The sequence below is a fragment of the Schistocerca americana genome, chromosome 6 (genome assembly GCF_021461395.2).
Source record: "Schistocerca americana isolate TAMUIC-IGC-003095 chromosome 6, iqSchAmer2.1, whole genome shotgun sequence".
Lineage (NCBI taxonomy): Eukaryota > Metazoa > Arthropoda > Insecta > Orthoptera > Acrididae > Schistocerca > Schistocerca americana.
In genome coordinates, this window is record NC_060124.1 from 346,488,612 (window position 1) to 346,512,191 (window position 23,580).

Sequence of the window (23,580 nt, forward strand, 5' to 3'; positions counted from 1 at the left end):
TGCTACCTGCAATCCAAGCGCACGCCTGATTAACGTCGCCTCGCTGTGCCAGCCTGGGTGCTAACGATTTCACTCCTGGCTGCGAAGATTAGCGAGGACGGCACGCCGGATATAAAGCGTCCAATCTCTGCCCGGCCAAAGTGAAACGCGGAGCAATTTTTACATTTCACCACCAAACACGCACCAGTTAACCGTGGCGAAAAGGCGTTTTATTTTCAGATTTTCCAACTTTAGATACTGCGTAAATTATTGCCTGTTACAGTTTCCATGTTGATCTGTCGGTGGCTTCACAGTAGATGCGACCAATGTCAGAGCCGAAAGTAATGTACACTGACGGAAAAAAAATCACCACGCCGAGCAGGAGTTGTGCGACGTAAACGAAATTTGGTAGGCGTGTTTCTACATCTGATCATATCTATAAATTTCGCACCAGTCGTATAATAGTGAGTTCCTAGCGCCACTATGTTACCTTTGAAACGTCTCCTTAGAAAAATTAATGAATTACTGTGCTGATAAACCTCTTACATTATTTGATTTTCAAACAGCTGAGCAGAACTGAACGTACTCAGACATTTCGCTCTTTAGCTATTCTGATCAACACTAAACTGACACACAATATTTTTAGCGCAACGCAATCTGACTTTCAAAAATCCCTACAAAAGAATGGCCCTGACTAACATTAACCTGTACCTTTCACAAATCATTTACCTCACAAAAATCTTCGTTACTCGAACTACTGCAATACAGCGAGCGCCAATACTGCCAACTAAATAAAATATTCCAACTACTGAAGGCAATAACTACTGATAGGCGTAGTCAGCAAATGAAGGATTTTGATAGAGAACAAACAATGTATTTACCTTAATAATGTTCAAAAGTCATGATATATACAGCAGTTCATGACATCCAGTCTTACAAATTTGCTGTCTCTGATGGACACACGTACAGATCATCCGCTCTCAAAACTCCGCCATTTCTCTCCCCACATCCACCATTGCTGGCGACTCACCTCCAACTGCGCAACGCTACGCGCTGTTAACAGCCAACTGCCCAACACTACAATAGCAAATTCCAACAATGCAAACCAGCCACAGACTGCACACAGCACAGTCAGTGATTTTCATACAGAGCGCTACGTGGCGTTACCAACATAAAAACCTAAACAGCCTACTTACACCTTTGTCAATCAAGTTACCTTTAAATACACACTGTAACGGTCGGGAGGGTTAGTTGCCTTCGGAACTGGACGTGGTGAGTTGATGATAGTCAAGAATGCCTTTAAGGGGAGTTTTACTATCTTTTGGTTCAAAAAATCGATTTTTTTAATTGCATTTTTGGATCCATATAAGTCTTTAGAATCCACCCCTGAAACGGTTTTTCCGAATACGGAACGAAAATGTTTGTTATCGCAGTTGAACAAAAAAATGCACCTGCCTGAAATCGGCCTTTTTCACGCACCAGTTTTTTTCTTTCGGAGGACGAGTTATTGTACCGGTGCGTGGGAGGAAGCACAAAATTCAATTGAAAGTTTCAACGCGTGTGTTTGGAAATTAGCCCCCAAGCATTTGCATTCTGGTGCGAAGACTGTGGAGATTGCTCTTTACTGGCAGTGAGCAGCTTCAACGAAGGGTATTCAGCAATTCTGAAGACCATGACAACGATGGACGTCACCCTGGGACACTGTTCGACGCAGTTCGCCAAGCATTCGGACGACGACCGGATTCAAGCGGCCGAAAACCGCTTGTCACCGACCGTACGAGCGGCTCTGGAGCAGCGCAGGATGGCCCAGTTCGAGCAGAACGCCCTCTATGAGGAAGGACTGGTTTATGGACCCGGAATAGCAGATTGAACGTACGTTGCATAATGTTGCATTTATATCCAGTCAAAACTTCAAACGCGTTTTTCTCGAAATGACGTTTTTTGTATGGCGCCATAAGGTAACTTCAAATCTACTGAACCGATTGGCATGATTCTTTGTTTCCGACGAAGCTAACTAAATTGTCTAGGAGTTGTACCACTTTTATTCCGATCCATCAACCATAAAAATTTTACTTGGCCGACGAAGTCGGAAAATCGATGGAAAACCCTATTTTTTTTTTTCAAATGGCCGCCATTTTGTTTCCTATGATCCAAATAACTTAAGCGACGTACAACTCCTAAAGAATCTTATATACTTTGCTAACGTCAACTCAGTTTTGATTTCAGAGGAGCCGGCTGACCTGTGACATACCGCACGTGGAGGTCTACATCGAAATTTTGTTTCGTTCCAACGGCACTTCCGCCGATGCTCTTCGACGTTTCCGGTCGAAAAGATTCCAGTTTGTAGAGGAGATATCAATAAACATTTTGACCAAATTGATATCTATAACACATCCCGAGAAAAAAACCTCAAGATACATGCTTTTTTCGGGCCACAGATAGTAAACCTCCCCTTAAGACAACAAAGACTGAGTTTGAACGAGGTCGTGTAACAGGTCCAGGAGAAGCTGTATGATCCTTCCGCGATATGCAGAAAACTTAGAACGAATGTAGCCTCTGTACATGATTGCTGACAGCTTTATTCACGTGAATGTACAGCCACAAGAAGACCGGGCATGGACGTTCACGCGACACTACCAAGAGGGACGACCGTCGTGTTCACTCTGGCGCATCGTACTGGATCTGCAGCCGCAATTTGACCAATAGTTGACACCACAGTGACAAAAAAAATGGTTCAAATGGCTCTGAGCACTACGGGACTTAACTTCTAAGGTCATCAGTCCCCTAGAACTTAGAACTATTTAAACCTAACTAACCTAAGGACATGACACACATCCATGCCCGAGGCAGGATTCGAACCTGCGATCGTAGCGGTCGCGCGGTTTCGGACTGTAGCGCCTTTAACCGCTTGGCCACCCCGGCCGGCACCACAGTGACACAACGAACCGTTACGAAGAGTGTACTTCAATGTTAGCTCCAAACCAGACGCCCTGTAGCGCCTATTCCACTGACACCAAACAACCGCCATTTCCGGCTCTAGTATTATCACGTGAGAGCTCATTGCAGGGCAGGGTGGAGGTCTCTGGTTGTTGGAGGATTTTAGTGTTTTCTGATGAAGCCGCTTCAGCCAGTGCACCAATGACGGCCATGTGTTGGTTAGAACGATTTTCTGATGAAGCCGCTTCAGCCAGTGCACCAATGACGGCCATGTGTTGGTTAGAACGAGGTAAGCTGATGGCTTGCAACCAACCTGTCTGCGTCTTAGACGCACTGGACCTGCATCTGGAGTTGAGGTCTGGAGTCCGATTTCGTATGAGCACTCTCGTGGTTATCCTATGCACCCTGACTGCGAAATTGTACATGAGTCTCGTGCTACCATTCATAAACAGCATTCCAGGGGGTGTTTTACAACAGCATAATGCTCGTCCACATACCGCTGCTGTAACCCAAAATGCTCTACAGAGTGTCGACACGTTCCCTTGACCTGCTGGATTTGTATCCAATCGTGCACATGTGGGACACCACCGGATGACAGCTCCAGTATCGTCCGCGAACAGCTTTAACCGTTCCCGTATTGACCGACCAAGTTCAACAGTGGAACTCCATCCCACAGACTCTCATCGGGTACCTGTACGACACACAGCATGCACATTTGAATGCTTGCATTCAACAAAAATTGGAATTTTGTGCCGGTCGGAGTGGCCGAGCGGTTCTAGGCGCTACAGTCTGGAACCGCGCGACCGCTACGGTCGCAGGTTCGAATCCTGCCTCGGACATGGGTGTGTGTGATGTCCTTAGGTTAGTTAGGTTTAAGTAGTTCTAAGTTCTAGGGGTCTGATGACCTCAGAAGTTAAGTCCCATAGTGCTCAGAGCCAGTTGAACCATTTTTGAATCTGTACGACACACTTCATAAAAATTGGAAATTTGTGGTAAGGACTATGGAACCAAACTGCTGAGGTCATTGGTCCCTAGGCTTACGGGCTTACGCACTACTTAAACTAACTTACGCTAAGGACAAAACACACACCCATGCCATGCCCGGGGGAGGACTCGAACCCCCGGGGGGGGGGGGGGGGGGGGGGGGGGAGCCGCGCAAACCGTGACGAGACGCCCTAGATCGGACGGCTACCCAGCGCGGCTGCATTCAACAGTCTGACGGTTACACCCGTTATTAATGCACCAGTATTTTACATTTGCGATGGCTCACCTCGCGCTTACGTCAACCTGTGATCGTGTATTGTTAGTGTGTCATCGTGACAAATGTTTATCCAGAAATTCATTACTCTATATTAACCGATTTTTGATGTTTCATTTTTTCCGTCAGAGTATTTAAGACAGCTGTTCAATGCAAACCTCCAATATCACGTTGAAAATTGCGTGTTAATCAGAACTTTCAATAATTGCTACAGTTTTTTTTTTTTTGTGTCATTCGTAATGTGGTTCGGGGTGGCCGAGCGGTTCTAGGGGCTTCAGTCTGGAACCGCGCGACCGCTACGGTCGCAGGTTCGAATCCTGCCTCGGGCATGGATGTGTGTGATGTCCTTAGGTTAGTTAGGTTTAAGTAGTTCTAAGTTCTAGGGGACTGATGACCTCATCTGTTAAGTCCCATAGCGCTCAGAGTCATTTGAATCATTTTTTAATGTGGTCTTTGCGTACGCCGTTAGCGTGGGTCATGCTTTTGAGTACCTGAAAAACGCATTTTCTTTCGGGTTGTTGAACGAGGAGTGGTAACAGTTCATATGTTCCGGTAGTAGATCGCAGATTTGCAGTAATTGCTGTAAATCAAGGTTTTGTGACACTTCATTCGTGTGATATTCGTGTCGCACGGTTTGTTTTGCTTTCATTTCCCTTGATAAACTTATGATGAATGACGTTGAACCAATATTTAGTTGCTAAATGTTACAGAGTTTAAGGGTTCTTGTGCTTTTTGTGAGTTAGAAACTGGTTGCTGACTCATGTTATAGTCATTCAATCCGAAGTATTATGCATTCGGTTTTGTCATTGTCTCCTGCGCTTAGGTTTTTCTATACTTTGGTGGAAACATCGCATATAAAACGTGAATATTCTGTCGCACATACATTGTCAATCGCACGTGGGTTGAGTCCACTGCTGTTTGAAGGTAATATAGGTAATTCATTTGACTTTTCTGTTACTCATTTCTGCTTTTCCCACAGGATTTACTGCAGATTTACACGTATTTACTGTGACTTCCTTGTCTGACATTACCGTCTGCACACCTTTGCAACCATTCTCCTCTTGTCGATCGGATGGCTACGAATAGTGCAGATAAGGAAATGCTTCATTTCGCATACAGCGTTCCCACATTAATATTAATAAATACCACGTTCTCTGCACGTACAAACTTTGGGTGTAAAGTTAAGTTCTGACACTGTTTTCTGAATGCATCGTTGCGATGGCAGACTTTTCCTACAGTGTGTGTATATTCATTTCCCCACGAAATAACGTGCACGGAGCATGGTACTGATCCTTTCAGTATTTCGTAGTAGCTCATACAAATTTAATCTTACGAATCACGTCATTATTTAAATGATATGAAGAGGTGTTATCGACAGTTAACGATTTTCATGTTAAAGCATTGTTATTACAATAAAGGGTCAGTATAGTATTGCACTCCGTTCAGTTACAAGCTGAAAATTTGTACGCTCTTTAACTTTGATAGGATCGTAGGAGTGTTTTTCATAATATTTGATATTCAGTTATACGAACTGCGCCAGCCAAAATTCCTAGTTGCCCGATTTATGGTGAGTACGTGCTACTGTGGCTATTCTTGTTTCTGTCCTCGAAGTCAGACTGCGTTACAAAATTGTCTATTTGGTTACGAGTTTATTGACTTTAAGACATAGTTTCACAAAATCAGGATCTAAGGATGCTACTGGCTATGCAGTTTCCTTCTGAAAGCAGTAGCCCACTTGCACTGTTTCATATTTAGCGGTTTCTTTCATGGACTTTATCCATAGTCTATGTACGCTAGTGTCCACATGTTCGGTCCGGATAAACCTATATATATTTTTAAATCCTTGCTTTGCTCGACATATGGTTACAAATTGGAAGACAGATGCAGGATATCAGTTCCTTTCTTCAGCCGGAATATTCAAAGTCATGCTGCTTTGTGGTTGTCTTTTAAGATTTCAGTTACACGTTTTCAATCTTCTCGTAGCTTCATTTTTTTATTTGGGTGGTGGGGGAGGGGGGGCGGCAGTGGGATGATCATCAGTATTCTGACTTGTTTGATGTGGCGAACCACGAATTCCTGTGTCCACTTCAGGATTACAATTGCACCCAATTCCCTCAGTTATTTGTCGGATATATTCCAGTCATTGACTCCAGTCTTTACCCTCTACATCTCCGTCTAGTACCGTGGAAGTTATTCCTTGGTGTATTAACACGTGTCTTAACACACGTCTTATCAACCTGTCCCTTCTTCTTATCAGTCCAACTTATTTTAGACGTTTTTCTTTAGCACCACATCTCAGACACTTTCTCTTCTTCTCCGGATTTTTCACAGTGCATAATTATTTTCCATGCAGTGCTGAGCGTCACAGGTCTATTCTCTGAAATCTCTTCCTCTAATTAATGCCTGTGTTTGATATACTTAATTCAGTTACGAGGAATGCCCATGCCTGTTATATTACCTTTACTTCATCCGTCATGCGTTACTTTTCGTTTGTAGATAGCAGCATATCGTCTACTACGTGACGAGAATGGAACGCTGTTCTCGTTCCAGTCTTTAACGACAACAATTATATGTTTAAATGACGGAACTAGATTTTACGAGTAATCACATGAAAATTACATATTGCCTATCAGCTTCTCGTGTGAAATAAATGACTGTTATCGTAATACAGCCACACTAGAAAAAGGAATTATCTTTCAGAACGTGCCCCCAATTTTAATGTTAAGTTTATCGCTGATCTCGTATCTGCTACTGCTCAACACTTCCGTCTTTCTTTGGTTTACCTTCAGCACATATTCTGTGCTCATGCTGCTGTTCATTCTATTCTTCACATCCCCAAGGCATTGCAGCTAATGAGGTTCAAATGGTTCAAAAGGCTCTAAGCACTATGGGATAACATCAGAGATCATCAGTCCCCTAGACGTAGAAGTACTTAAACCTAACTAGCCAAAGGACATGACACATACACATGCCCGAGGCAGGACTCGAACCTGCGACTGTAGCAGCAGCGCGGTTCCGGACTGAAGCGCCTAGAACCGCTCGACCACAGCGGCCGGCTAGCTAATGAGTTGGCGACACCGAGTGTTAAGTCAAGACCTACACAGAATTTGGTAGAAGAACTAATTAAAGTCAAAAATTAGTAATAAGACATTGTAATTTATGAAGTACCAAAAATTGAATATAAATTTGACGATAACGTAATGATGATCTGAGGTATAGAGGTATTTTCTCCCATTTTTGTGACTAAATGATTAATGCATTAACAATTTACCAATTTCGTCAGTATGACAGCTTCCCTTGAAAAAGAGTCTCTGTTGGTAAAACGGGTAGCGATACATCTGCAACGTAGAATTGGCAGCAAGTTTGTAGCCGGAGCTTGGCAGCGCAACATCCCAGAGTGATCTTTCAAGAAAACCGGTTAAAGTGATCATAGAAAGTAACGCCTCTTGTGTCAGCCCCTGGTTTTTCTCTGGGCAGGGACTTTTAAACCGGACCGACGAGTACAGATGTCCTCAACTTTTGTCTGCCACTTCGAAGGAGCAACACGTCTTTCCGCGGTCGGCTTAGTCAGTCACAAGAACACACAGATCAACAATTTAGACGTCGTGTTAGTAGCAGTCTACCTGAGTGCCGAAGCGTGAAAAGTTTTTGGGAAAAATTACCGTTTGAACGAGCAGTGATTTTAATCGTGTTATTACTCTTCTAGTCATGATAAAGTTGGCTAAATAAACGATAGCAGTATCATAATATCAATGTAAGACAGTTACCGAGCCACGAGACTGTCCTTCCTGCCGCTTCGATAACGCCGAATGCTCTGCTGCCATTGTATCGTTACATGAGCTCTCTCTCTCTCTCTCTCTCTCTCTCTCTCTCTCCCTCTCTCTCTCTCTCTCTCTCTCGTGTGCGCGTGCGTGTGTGTGTGTGTGTGTGTCCTCATTTAAGGCTTTTATTTAGCTGTGATTTCCATTATATCCAATAATTAGGACAAGATCGGCTGGTTATATTCTCGGAATCAAGTTCTGTAAAGTAGGCTCTCCGCGCCTGTCATTTCGCTGCCATTAAATCAGCCGGTGAGCTTTATCTGTATGCGCTCTAAAGCTCACAAGCTATTTTATTCGCATTTGAGTACGACTTATCTCGGTATTGTTATAATTTCCTCTCGTGCCCTGTTTGCTCGTAAGAGGCATAATACAAGTCAACTATGACAGAGCAGAAAGTGTTGCCTCAATTGCAGCCCGTTAGTAGGAAAGAAAATCGGAGACGTGCGTCACGGACAGAGCAGGAAGCTACACTATGTGATCAAAAGTACCCGGACACCCCCCAAAATATACGTTTTTCATATTAGGTGCATTGTGCTGACACCTACGGCCAGGTACTCCATATCAGCGACCTCAGTAGTCATTATACATCGTGAGTGAGCAGAATGGGACGCTCCGCGGAACTCACGGACTTCGAATGTGGTCAGGTGATTGTGTGTCACCTGTGTCATACGTCTGTATGCGAGATTTACACACTCCTAAACATCTCTAGGTCCATTATTTCCGATGTGATAGTGAAGTGGAGACGTGAAGGGAGACGTACAGAACAAATGCGTACAAGCCGACCTCGTCTGTTGACTTACAAAAAAAGGTTCAAATGGCTCTGAGCACTATGGGACTTGACTGCTGTGGTCATCAGTCCCATAGAACTTAGAACTTCTTAAACCTAACTAACCTAAGGACCTCACACACATCCATGCCCGAGGCAGGATTCGAACCTGCGACCGTAGCGGTCGCGCGGTTCCAGACTATAGCGCCTAGAACCGATTGGCCACTCCGGCCGGCTGTTGACTTACAGAGACCGCCGACAGCCGAAGAGGTTTCGTAACATGTAATAGGCAGACATCTATCCAATCATCACACAGGAATTCCAAACTGCGTCAGGATCCACTGCAAGTACTATGACAGTTGGACGGGAGGTGAGAAAACTTGGATTTCATAGACGAGTGGCTGATCATAAGCCACACATAACGCTAGTACATGCCAAACGTAGCCTCGCTTGGTGTAAGGAGCGTAAACATTGGACGATTGAAGTGTGTAAAAACGTAGTGTGGTGTGACGAATCACGGTGCACAATGTGGCGATCCGATGGCAGGGTGTGGGTATGACGAATGCCCGGTGAAAGTTATCTGCCAGCATGTGTAGAGCCAACAGTAAAAATCGGAGGCGGTGGGGTTATGTTGCGGTAGTGTTTTTCATAGAGGGTGCTTGCATCACTTGTTGTTTTGCGTGGTACTATCACAGTACAGGATAAAATTGATGTTTTAAGCACCTTCTTGCTTCCTACTGCTGAAGAGCACTTTGGGGATAGCGACTGCATCTTTCAACACGGTCGAGCACCTGTTCAGAACGCACGGCCTGTGGCGGAGTGGTTACACAACAATAACATCCCTATAATGGACTGGGCTGCACAGAGCCCTGACCTGAATCCTATAGAACAACCTTTGGGATGTTTTGGAACGCCGGCATCGTGACAGGCCTCACCTACCGACATCGATAGCTCTTCTCAGTGCAGCACTCCGTGAAGAATGGGCTGCCATTCCCCAAGAAACCTTCCAGCACCTGATTGAACGTATGCCTGCGAGAGTGGAAGCTGTCATCAAGCCTAAGGGTGGGCCAACACCATACTGAATTCCAGCAATACCGGCGCCATGAACTTGTAAGTCATTTTCAGCCAGGTGTCCACATACTTTCCATCACATAGTGTATTAGGGAAGATACCATTTTTGGTAGAACTTATTTGCATATTCCCGACATTTTATCAGTTGGAACAGCGAGCAAAACAATCAGGACAAATTTATTTGCTTTGGCATCGAGGCGCAATTTTTATTTTGTCTAATGGCTACTTCTTTCAGTAACAAACTCATCAGGCCATCCCCTGGCGCGCAGTCGTTAAGTTCGTTTATCTGAGTAGGTTCAGATGGTTCAAATGGATCTGAGCACTATGGGACTTAACTGCTGAGGTGGTCAGTCTCCTAGAACTTAGATCTGCTTAAACCTAACTAACCTAAGGACATCACACACATCCATGCCCGAGGCAGGGTTCTAACCTGCGACCGTAGCGGTTGCGGGGTTCCAAACTGTAGCGCCTAGAACCGCTCGGCCACTCCGGCCGGCTCTGAGTAGGTCTTCAGATGCTAATATCTGTATGACAGACGTCGCTGCCATGAGAATCATTATTATGCATTTTAGAAAGTTAGTATTTATTATTTTCTTCTGGCCGTAGGGTCTTTCCCTTTCTGCCTTGCCTTGCTCAGTGTATACTCACCAAGTACCTTTGACGCCAAACATAAATGTGGCAGAAGTCTACCTACCGCCGATAGTAGCTGGTGTTCTTGAGGTGGCTCACTTGCACGCAGCTGATACAGCGCCTCGTCAGGGCGCCGAGTAGGTTTTAGGAAACCTGCAGCAAAACTGAAAGCAACAGTTTACAGTAATGTATTAAGGGAAAATGTACATATTATATCATGCGTGTGATGATAAAGTTTGTAAATGTTGCTAAAGTTCACTTACACTGTTCTGACCTTGAACAGTGATCTAGTCGTGCATCCCCAGTTGGGCTCTTCTGGAAGACGACCGTATATAGGCCTGACGCCGTCTTGAAGCGTGGTATTGATACATTGAGTGGAGCTCAAAAATGTTAAAATGTGTGTGAAAACTTATGGGACTTAACTGCTGAGGTCATCAGACCCTAAGCTTACACACTACTTAACCTGCATTATCCTAAGGACAAACACACACACACCCATGTCCGAGGGAGGACTCGAACCTCCGCCGGGACCAGCCGCCCAGTCCAGGACTGCAGCGCCTTAGACCGCTCGGCTAATCCCGCGCGGCTGAGTGGAGCTGTGCGTCCATTTATATCTACGTTTGTCGAACTGACGTCCAATTGGGAATTATTGAGTGGCGTATGGTGGAATCATAACGTAGTCCATGTTTTGTGCGTCTTCTGTGGTGTCTGACCATAACAATCGTGGAGCTTCACAGGGTGATTCATTTGCCGCTACCGATGCGTGTTATGCTACTATCCGCAAACCCTTGAAACACCACATGCAAGATTTTCATCTCTCTCGCACACTACAGCAAACTGTTAGTCCTACAGAAATTATGAAGAGGACCTTTTTGTAGCAAATTTAATGAAGTTAAAATTCTGTACTGGAGGCTCTAGTTTTCCAATTTTTCAAGAAAAATGTACAAAAGTGACCCTCAACCGCGTTTTTCTCGAGTAACTCGAAAAACATTACCTCCAGCGAAACGTATCCCAATTCAAAATTTCAATATATTAAATTTCGTACAAAAACATCCTGTCCTGTTTTTCTGTAGAACTAATAGTTTGTGCGCAGCGAGCGAGAAAATATGAAAATCCGGCACGTGTTTTTTGAAGGCGCTGCAGATTGCGTAAAGCTGACTCATCCTGTGTATAATGAGGAGAGATGACGCTACAGACTGGCGCTGTACGTTGCTTTGAAGCCGTCGCCGCCATGTTACATGCCCCAAAACATTAGCAGGGTGCTTTTTACGGTTCTTTTTTTTTTAATTTCCATCATGTGCACGGAACAGTTGTTTCAAGCAGAAAATGTTACAGTGTTTTCGTGAGTAACATACCGTTAGGAAGGTATTTCTAGACGTTTTTCTCGTCTTAAATGCGTATTTGATCCAGTAATAGACGAATTTTGTCTCGTTAACGTAGCTTGGTATTTGTTATACGTTTCTAATAACCTGGCAGAGTAATGTATGATATAAAAGGGCTCTTTTGGTTATCCATCATTTCCCATTATACAGAATGACGAAACTGGTGTTCAGTCTATGTTCTCTTTCCAAAAATGCTAAGAACTTGTTTTGATATGTTTGATGACGCTACACCTTTCAGTCTTTCGTTATCACTGTCTTCACCCAGAGATCTTTTCGAGTTAAATTAATTGCAAATCTAAAGTCGAATCACAGAAATGAAACCATTACAGTAAAATTAAGAAGTGCAGCTTAATTTTCGCCTGACACCCTCCAGAGCGAATAAAATCTTGTCGGTTTTCAAGCCGCGTCAATTCAAATAAAATTCTCCAGCGTTCGATGGCTATCTCCACCATCGTCGTCAGGAGTAAAACTATTGACTCATATATCCACGATTACGGCTGCTGGTACCTATCAGAGAGGGTCGGCGCTGGCATGGTTTTTCGCTCATATATCCACGATTACGGCTGCTGCTACCAATCAGAGAGGGCCGAAACGAGGCATGCGGGGAAGGGGATGTGGGCAGCTCATAGCAGCTGCGGCCCGCCGCGGAACCGACGCCCAAGAGAAGAGAAAGACAGGCCGCGGCCCGTACAAGGTAGGCCTGAGCTCTCTCTGGTCGCTCAACTCAGCGTTTCTACACCTCTTAACTGGTAACTATGTGTTTACGTACAAACGGTAATTGCACCTTCTGCTGGAATCCGCTATTATGAAGTCTTACTGTTTTTAGACCTCCAACGATCGGTAGTCCATAGACCTATTAATGATTTGTCACGAATGTACTGCGGTACAACAAAATTAGAATTGTGCCATTATGATTATCGGTTGCATGAGTCAACACATCTTGTAGAAATGAGGACTGTTAAGCAGAAGAGACTAAATGCTGTAAACAAGTCGTTATACCATTCGTGTCGAGCACAGATCTCAAAGCATACTGCCGAGTTTGTGTATTCTATTTTCTTACTAGTAATCAGTAAGACTCTGTAATAGCAGATTTCTGTAGAAGACGTAATTCTCATAAGTATGTAAGCACTTAGTGGTGAGTTAACAGGTTTAGAAACGCATTCAGTTTGCTGAGCTGAGCGAGCGAGCTTTAAGCCGTCGGCACACGGACCGTGCATTCGAACGTTGAGCGTTGAGCGTGCCAAGTTCAACGTGCTGATGAACTCTCAGAAACGATGTGACTTATGCAAACGGTACGTGGGCCCCAACGTCGCAACGCACTCCGGCGGCAGTTGAGGGATGTTTGTAGTTCGTAAATCACACTGTTTACTCAACGGGCCAGCGTAAAATTCCCACGTTAGCTCTATTAAAACGCACATTTCCTCCATCGCCCACGAAAAGGAAAGTACTATGTCCAATCAATAAGGACACAGGCTTATAAAACTTCCATTACAAACAGTGCGGTACAAATTTGGAATACTTCTCCGCATAAGAATAATAAATAATGTTTATTATTTCATCATTCCCACATTTTAGTAAAACCCCAAGGTTAGTCTTACTTGATCACTGTTCCTACCCAGTAGCAGAATCTTTGCAACATATGACTTACGAAGCGTAAACGAAAAAGGAGCAAAATATCTTTATACAAGTAGCGCAAGCTGTCTAGTAGATTAAGCCAATCGAACAGTCACCCCTCAAAAAAAGGTGAACTTATATTTACATAACATCAAATATTATAGTGTATACTTATATTAAACTAATAATAAAGCATCAGAACCTAATAAAAACGCCAATGTTAGGGGAAAAAGATCTGTAAGTGTCTAGACACGAACCACCACCCCAACAGTCATCTCATTACAAGTCGGTGATTCTACTCATTACGCTAAACCAACAACAAATCCTTGGCTCCAATGATAGTATCTTATTGCACGCTGGAAACCTTAATCGTAGATAATTACTAATTGAAATTTAATTTTAACAAATTGTACCAAGAACAATGCCTACTCTCATAATACGCAAGTTACAATAACTCTTTTGCCACGAATATGATGTTTCTCATTATTTTATTGGAACGGATCATACAGTAAACAACGGGTTTTCCAGTGATTCTCAATTTTCTGGTGCTCAGAAACGGCATATATACATATAGGCTTGAAATGAATGCCAATATCGCGCCTCACGACTCTGTACTGAAGGGAGACGGCGTGCGTGTGACGTAGGTGGCGTTGGCCATCTCATTGCTCAACGCTCAGACGCACGCTCAGAATATCTGACATGCCAGATATTGCTCTGCACGTTCGGAAAGACTCCCGGACGTGCTATTCCACGCTATGACGTCAGAAACTCGGCACGCTCAACGCTCAACGTTCGGATGCACGGTCCGTGTGCCGACGGCTAAGGCCTATCGTCGTGACTTGCGCGCCGCGACCTGTCTTTCTGGTGGGCCGCGGTGCGGGACCTAGTCTCCATACAAGCGTCAAGCATCCGTCGTTACTTCCTTTCAACATCCAAAGCCCGCCCCCTCCCCTTATTAAGTGTGTACAACTGGCCTGTGTTAAAACTGTTGCTGTTCATTCTGATCTCAGTTGCCTGTTTCATAACGGAATCCCAGTATGTTGAGCATGAGCCGAGACTCGCGTGTTCTCAGACTGTAATTTGTGTCCGTTTACCACGCAGTGCTCATCTATGGACGACTTGTCGAGCTTCCTTAGTTTAATATGTCTCTTGTGCTCGGTACAACGCTCTGCAACTGAGTGAATTCTCGGACCTATATAGATGCTGCCGCACTTGGCAGGGGACGCCTTACACACCGGACGCTCCAAGAGCTACAGTGAGTCCAAAAAGTATTCGTCTAGTTGTACTTTTTTAAAAAATACTAACTATATGTCACGTGAAAGGAAGGGAACATAAAATGTGACCAGCCAGTCATATGCAACGAACCTTGGTAAGCCATTTTTATTGATGGACAAGCAAATAAATACGCCCATAACGATAAAAATTTGAAAAAATGGAGAACGTATTCAAGGGCTACTTCAATCAGTATTCGTCCACTCATATTTTTTGTTTTAATTTAAAATCTGAAAATATGTTTTCAGTTACAAAAATTAATATTTAGTGGGGTTTCCCTTTGCAGCTATTACTGCTTGCAGTCATCTGGGCATCGACTTGACCAAGTTTGTCGTCAGAGAGGCTGAAATTTTGTCCCATTCGTCTTGAAGTGCTTCTTTTAGGTCTCTCTTGTTAGAAATGTATCTTCAGGATTAGTGTCTGCGCTCTGAGGAGGGATGTTAAGTTGTTTTGGGGTATTGCACAGGATTGAAGAGTTTTTAGCAAACAGAACACAGCATGTTGTTATCAATGGAGAGACGTCTACAGACGTTAAAGTAACCTCTGGCGTGCCACAGGGGAGTGTTATGGGACCATTGCTTTTCACAATATATATAAATGACTTAGTAGATAGTGTCGGAAGTTCCATGCGGCTTTTCGCGGATGATGCTGTAGTATACAGAGAAGTTGCAGCATTAGAAAATTGTAGCGAAATGCAGGAAGATCTGCAGCGGATAGGCACTTGGTGCAGGGAGTGGCAACTGACCCTTAACATAGACAAATGTAATGTATTGCGAATACATAGAAAGAAGGATCCTTTATTGTATGATTATATGATAGCGGAACAAACACTGATAGCAGTTACTTCTGTAAAATATCTGGGAGTATGCGTGCGGAACGATTTGAAGTGGAATGATCATATAAAATTAATTGTTGGTAAGGCGGGTACCAGGTTGAGATTCATTGGGAGAGTGCTTAGAAAATGTAGTCCATCAACAAAGGAGGTGGCTTACAAAACACTCGTTCGACCTATACTTGAGTATTGCTCACCAGTGTGGGATCCGTACCAGATCGGTCTGACGGAGGAGATAGAGAAGATCCAAAGAAGAGCGGCGCGTTTCGTCACAGGGTTATTTGGTAACCGTGATAGCGTTACGGAGATGTTTAGCAAACTCAAGTGGCAGACTCTGCAAGAGAGGCGCTCTGCATCGCGGTGTAGCTTGCTCGCCAGGTTTCGAGAGGGTGCGTTTCTGGATGAGGTATCGAATATATTGCTTCCCCCTACTTATACCTCCCGAGGAGATCACGAATGTAAAATTAGAGAGATTAGAGCGCGCACGGAGGCTTTCAGACAGTCGTTCTTCCCGCGAACCATACGCGACTGGAACAGGAAAGGGAGGTAATGACAGTGGCACGTAAAGTGCCCTCCGCCACACTAGATGTAGATGTAGCCACAGTCTTTTATTTAGAGCTATATGCTTCGGGCCGTTATCTTGTTGAAAAATGTAATTTCCTTGCAGATCGAATTTTTCGGAGCTAGGATTCAGATTGTCCTTTAAAACATTGATATACATACGGTGATCCATTGTACCTTCTATGAAATGTAATTTTCCAACACCTGCAGCACTCATACAGCCCCACACCATCAGGGAGCCACCACTGTGTTAAACCGTTGGCACAAAATTGCGTGGCAACATGTCCGCATTCTTCTTACGTCACACCATTCGCCTGCCATCCGACCTGAATACGTTATATTTACTCTCATCAGAAAATACTACTCTATTGCAGAATTCTTCCTTTTTGAATCTATGTTCCATCGCAAAATGAAGACGTTTCTTTCGATTGTGTTCACTGGCACAAAATTTCTTGAGCTGTACCCGGCTGTGATACCCATACGTTTTGAAGGTATTTCTGATCGTGTTGGCACATACCCTCTTTCCCCTAGACTCTAACTCCCCAGCCAACTTAAGAGCGCTGATTTTAGGTTTCTTCTTCATTTCCCTCATGATAAATCTCACATCTGCATCAGTGAACCTGTCAGGGCGTCCGGTACGTTGTTGGTTTCTAAATGTATTTGTTGCGCAAAATCGACCTATTATCGACTGCACCGTCGATCTAGGTCTACCGACTACTTAAGCAGTCTCGTAAGAAGATTTGCACTCATTATGTAAGCGCAGAATAAGTTTCCTTTGGATCAGGCACCTTTGCCTTTCGCGGGCAAGTCTGCAAGGTTCGCAGGAGAGCTTCTGAAAAAGTTTTGAAGGTGGGAGACGAGGTACTGGCAGAAGTGAAGGTTCGAGGACTGGGCGCGAGTCGCGCTTGGGTAGCTCAGATGGTAGAGCACTTTCCCGCGAAAGGCAAAGGTCCCGAGTTGGAGTTTCGGTGCGGCACACAGTTTTAATCTGCCAGGAAGTTTCATATCAGCGTACACACCGCTGCAGAGTGAAAATCTCATTCTGGAAACATCCCCCCAGGCTGTGGCTAAGCCATGTCTCCGCAATATCCTCTCTTTCAGGAGTGCTAGTTTTTCAAGGTTCGCGGGAGAGCTTCTGTAAAATTTGGAGGGTAGGAGACAAGGTACTGGCAGAAGTAGAGCTGCGAGGACGGGTCGTGAGTCGTGCTTGGGTAGCTCATATGGTAGAGCACTTACCCGCGAAAGGCAAAGGTCCCGAGTTCGAGTCTCGGTCCGGCACACAATGTTAATCTGCCAGGAAGTTTCATATCAGCCCACACTCTGCTGCAGAGTGAAAATCTCATTCTGGAAATCTTCCGGGACATGTGTAATGTGCCTCTTACGTGAGGAAGACATTTTTACCAGTTGTAATAAATTATTGTCTCTTATTGATGTATTCAGAAAAGGTGGAAGGAGTATATAGAGGGTCTATAAAAGGGCGCTGTACTTGAGGACAATATTTGGAAATGGAAGAGGATGTAGATGAAGATGAAATGGGAGATACGATACTGCGTGAAGAGTTTGACAGAGCACTGAAAGACCTGAGTCGAAACAAGGCCCCGGGAGTAGACAACATTCCATTAGAACTAAGGACGGCCTTGGGAGAGCCAGTCCTGACAAAACTCTACCATCTGGTGAGCAAGATGTATGAAACAGGCGAAATACCCTCAGACTTCAAGAAGAATATAATAATTCCAATCCCAAAGAAAGCAGGTGTTAACAGATGTGGAAATTACCGAACTATCAGTTTAATAAGTCACGGCTGCAAAATTCTAACGCGAACTCCTTACAGACGAATGGAAGAACTGGTAGAAGCCGACCTCGGGGAAGATCAGTTTGGATTCCGTAGAAATGTTGGAACACGTGAGGCAATACTGACCTTACGATTTATCTTAGAAGAACGATTAAGGAAAGGCAAACCTACGTTTCTAGCATTTGTAGACTTTGAGAAAGCTTTTGACAATGTTGACTGGAATACTCTCTTTCAAATTCTAAAGGTGGCAGGGTTAAATTACAGGGAGCGAAAGGCTATTTACAATTTGTACAGAAACCAGATGGCAGTTATAAGAGTCGAGGGGCACGAAAGGGAAGCAGTGGTTGGGAAGGGAGTGAGACAGGGTGTTATTCAATCTGTATATTGAGCAAGCAGTAAAGGCATATATTGAGCAAGCAGTAAAGGCAACAAAAGAAAAATTCGGAGTAAGTATTAAAATCCATGGAGGAGAAATAAAAACTTTGAAGTTCGCCGATGACATTGTAACTCTGTCAGAGACAGCAAAGGACTTTGAAGAGCAGTTGAACGGAATTGACAGTGTCTTGAAAGGAGGATATAAGATGAACATTAACAAAAGCAAAACGAGGGTAATGGAATGTAGTCGAATTAAGTCGGGCGATTCTGAGGGAATTAGATTAGGAAATGAGACACTTATAGTAGTAAAGGAGTTTTGCTGTTTGGGGAGCAAAATAACTGATGATGGTCGAAGTAGAGAAGATATTAAATGTAGACTGGCAATGGCAAGGAAAGCGTTTCTGAAAAAGAGAAATTTGTTAACATCGAGTATAGATTTAAGTGTCAGGAAGGCGTTTCTGAAAGTATTTGTATGGAGTGTAGCCATGTATGGAAGTGAAACATGGACGACAACTAGTTTGGACAGGAAGAGAATAGAAGCTTTCGAAATGTGGTGCTACAGAAGAATGCTGAAGATTAGATGGGTAGATCACATGACTAATGAGGAGGTATTGAATAGAATTGGAGAGAAGAGGAGCTTATGGCACAACTTGACAAGAAGAAGGGACCGGTTGGTAGGACATGTTCTGAGGCATCAGGGGATCACCAGTTTAGTATTGGGGGGCAGCGTGGAGGGTAAAACTCGCAGAGGGAGACCATGAGATGAATACACTAAGCAGATTCAGAAGGATATAGGTTGCAGTAAGTACTGGGAGATGAAGAAGCTTGCACAGGATAGAGTAGCATGGAGAGCTGCATCAAACCAGTCTCAGGACTGAAGAACGCAACAACAACAAGTTCTAGGGGACGTGGAAAATGCAAGTGCATATGTTGAAATGTGATTTAATAAGCAAATGGTACACCCTAATAATGTATTCAATGGGAATAAAAGTATGGTAAGTTGTTTATTTTTGGAAATTTTCGTTGTTACAAATAGGTACTGGCTTTACAAGTACCCCGCATGCAACCCCGAAAAAGTACTCGCTCCATTTGTGATCTCTAACGCTTACCCGCTCAGTTTCCATAAAGAATCTCATTCCCGCGGTCGCAGTTGGAAAGCGGAGTGGCCGGGCGTTATCTGGGCTGGGAGAGAGGAAGGGCCGAGTTTGCCGCGTTTGCGTCCTCCGCCGGTTCCGCCGCGTCGGTGCGTCCACCGCCCACGCCGGCGCCCCGTGAGGCAGGTAGCAGCGGCAGCGGCGGCGGCGGCGTCTGCGCAGCGAAAGGGTGCCGGGGGCGGAAGGGGTGGGGGGGGGCGCCAGGCGACGCCGGCGGCGAGCGACGCCTGGGCAGCGCCGCGCAGTGGGCGCCGCGACGCCATGCCGTGACTGCCGCAGCCATGCGCGCTCTCCGCCCCGCCATGTTCTTCGCCTCCTCAGGTACGTGCGGCGCACACGCCTCCTGCCACCCTCCGGAATGTCGCTGCTCCGAGCTGCTTACTGGACGTCGCCTTCTCAGCTGTTAGCGCGTTACACGCACCACTGTGAACCCGTCGCACTGCGTTGTTCGTGTGGTTAAGAACGCAGAACCCATTCACAGAACTGCACCGTTTTAGAAACTGCCTGCACTAATTATTACCTGTGTTTGGTCTGTTATGCCATTCTCAAGTGGTAGTTCGCTATGGAGTGCCTCAGTACATTTCGTTTCTTGGCTTCGTGACAACAATGTTTACGTGTTCCGTGTATGCAGTGACACAGGAGTCCTGATCGTTTATACGGGGCGCTTTTAGATTCCCGCTACAGGCTTCGAGGGGTTGTAGAGAGGACTTGGTAGATACAGTTTTGATAAAGAACCCGTATCTGGAAATGTACCGTTTTGACGTATTAAGGTCGGATCACGTTCAAATCTCTCGGTTCACTGTACGCATACAGCAGAGACAATGACCTCCGACCTGCGTTCTCTGCAGAAGTCCACGGCGTGGATCATATTTCGGACACTAGCCTTAGGACTCTATTCTATGTGACAAAGAACGTCAAGCCGGGAGTGCGGCGCGTCTGTGTAGCACCACAGTCAACCCTCTTTGTTGTCACGTACCAATTTCTCGTAGTAGTTGTAATCGTACGAAGGTGTTAGTTATTAAATGTCACAATTATAACAGTGGCTGACGACAGCACCTGCTCCTCAGCTTGTGTCCGTACCGCGAAGCGGGAGGTTTCAAAGTGATTCGATGTCCACACTTACTTTGTATCCAGACGGACACTTCCCGATACGGGTTGCTTATCACAACTTTGTCCGCTCTGTAATTCATAGAAGCCTGTACTAACAACTCTGAAACACCCTATGTAAAACATTCTTGTTTTTATTACTATAGAACACATGTCAAATGTCACAGCTCCTCGATACACAGTGGAAATTATGTGCGCAGATGAATTGATTCCATAATAATTATTTCGTGACGTACTACGTTCTTTTATAGAAATGACGAAGACTCATGTCTTTATCGTAATGGAATTTTCAAGTCCTGCTTCCGTGCTTGCAGAGAGTAATAGTGAATTAAGGGGGGTAGGACGTCAAACGGTCCGACTTGGAGCAGGAGAGGCATCACAAGACATTTTAATTTCCAGTGTCTACACTTTTACAAATAAATTCATAAAGCTTTGTCAGCATCACCAGGAAGGATTCAGGATTCACACTCATTGCAGTGGAAGTTCGAAAACATAATAAAATAATTTTTTTTACGTGTGAAATTTCTTCATTTTTTCACTTACTAGTGGCTGCATTTGTTGCTATAGGTACACTTTTCTTCACAAGATACAGAGATTCTTCGATGAATTTTGCACAGAATACATACCATACTTACAGGTGTATGAAAGTCTAGAATTTGTTTAATTCGTGAAAAAACAAATGATCTGTTGTATTTTAAACTTCATGTTTAGAAGCTCGTGGTCGTGCGGTAGCGTTCTCGCTTCCCACGCCCGGGTTCCCGGGTTCGATTCCCGGCGGGGTCAGGGATTTTCTCTGCCTCGTGATGACTGGGTGTTGTGTGCTGTCCTTAGGTTAGTTAGGTTTAAGTAGTTCTAAGTTCTAGGGGACTGATGACCATAGATGTTATATCCCATAGTGCTCAGAGCCATTTAAACCATGTTTAGAAAAAAAAAAACACAAATTTTGTAGTTAATTACCTCAATTTTTACCACAGTTTTTAATAGATTTCGAAACTTCTAGAGTTTCATACACCTTTAAGTATGGTTTGTATGCTGTGCAACATTCATCGAACCATCTCTCTTACTTATGAAGAAAAGTGTACCTATAGCAACAAAGGCTGCCATTAGTAAGTGAAAAAAATTATGAAATTTTAGATGTAAAAAAAATTACTTCGTTATGTTTTCGAACTTCCACTGCTATGAGTGTGAATTCTGAATCGTTCCTGGTCATATTGACAAAGTTTTATGAATTTATTTGTAAAAGTATAGACAGTGGGAATTAAAATGTCCTGTGGTGCCTCTCCTGCTCCAAGTCGGCCCGTTTGACGTCCTACCCCCCTTAAAGAGGTTTCGCCTTCTTGCAAGAAAACAATGTTTCTTTCGTTTCACTGAAGTTTTTTCTTTTTCTTTCTTTTATTATTTCAGAAACAATAAAAGAAAAACCGCGTAGTGGATGCCACTACTGGTTCGGAGAATAAACAAATTAATTAATAATAAATAAATAATTGAACAAGAAGGCGGGTCTTCTTGAGTTAGTTATTACTCCTATCTTACTATAAAAGGGAATACGCAAACAAAGTGCACACAAGAACAGTGTCCTCTTAAAACGGAACGATATGCATTCGCACACATCATAGTGAGCTATGACTTGAGAATAACACAACAGGCCGAAATCGTGATCGTGGTGAATGAATAATTCTCCAAAATTGCTCGAACGAGTGTTTTGCAAGCCATTTCCTTTGTAGCTGAATTAAGTTAGCGTAACATTATCACAATGAATCACAATCAGGCATCTGCTTTCCTCACAACTTGTCTTTGTGATTATTCTACTTTACGTGGGTCCGAGTGGTTAGTGCTAGGTGCTTTACGGTAGTTGCCTTTTCCAGTGATTTCTCTCCAGTGGCGTAATCCAACAGAAGCGGATTCTTTGCCTGTTTATGCGCAGTATTTATGTCTCAAGAGAAAGGAGCTAACATGTACACTTCTCACCAGCGCTGGAGTTCGCTTCATGCTTTCTCCTGTGAGATGCTAGTTTTAGCCCACTACATTCGGAACTATAAACTATTTGACAACATTCATCTTCGTATCATAAGCGGCATTTAGGAAGCTTCGGACGATTAGTGCATTGGGGGGGGGGGGGGGGGGGGGGAAGCTGATATCCAGCAACTTTGATGATTCAGTTTCTGTGCTCAGTGTTTCCACGACGAATTAGTCATGTGCTACGAACAAATATAATTTCCTCTAATAGCTTGAAGCCTATACAATAAGCAAATAAAAGAGCTTGGTTCAAAGCACCTGACGCAGGTGACTTTGTCGTTAGCAGAAATACTGTAAGAAAAAACACAATTACCGATTCAGACACACCAACTACCTCTGCGCATGTCGATTTGCAGTCCACTATCCCCGCAATATCGATTATCGATTACTGAAAAGTGAAGCATCTAGCGTTAACGATGTTGAAAACAGGCGTATAATCACCGCAAGATATTTTTATTGCTGTTTGATTACCTAGTGCTGGCGACCGAACTGCTGCAAATTTCTGTTTCACATAATATAAATATTACTTTATTGCTTTCTTCTTGCTGACAGTACCACCAGTTGCCAACATTCTTATGCACAAAAGCAGCATTTACGCTACACTAGCATTAGCTGAATCTATGTGATGGTGCAGGTATTGTACTTCGAAATATATCGTGAAATAGAAAAATAAATAAGACTGGTTACATTTTCTTGTATGTTTGTGTTGTGGGTTGGCAGGAGAGCCAACTTCGGGATACAAGAGGAAGCCGAAAGGCACGCGTTTTAGCTCACGCAGGCTGGCGTGAGGTCTGGAACAGGACAAGGAAATTAGAATTTAGAAAAAACGGACATAGCGGGTGGAATACTTAACTTTAATTCATAAATGGTGAACGTCGCTCTTGACTGTACATTATTCTCAGTATCAACAGTAACTGGTAATGGCGCCTTGCTAGATCGTAGCAAATGACGTAGCTGAAGGCTATGCTAACTATCGTCTCGGCAAATGAGAGCGTATTTTGTCAGTGATCCAT

General features: G+C 44.0%; 1 protein-coding gene across 1 annotated transcript in view; it reads left to right on the forward strand.

Moving 5' to 3' along the window:
* Positions 1–19,702: 19,702 nt before the first annotated feature.
* LOC124619371 (protein FAM110B) overlaps positions 19,703–23,580 on the forward strand; it is a 487,260-nt gene continuing 483,382 nt past the window's right edge. Inside the window, exon 1 of the mRNA XM_047145696.1 lies at positions 19,703–19,765. Within this exon, the coding sequence (XP_047001652.1) occupies positions 19,726–19,765 (40 nt within the window). The 5' untranslated portion in view covers positions 19,703–19,725. The remainder of the gene's footprint in view (positions 19,766–23,580) is intronic.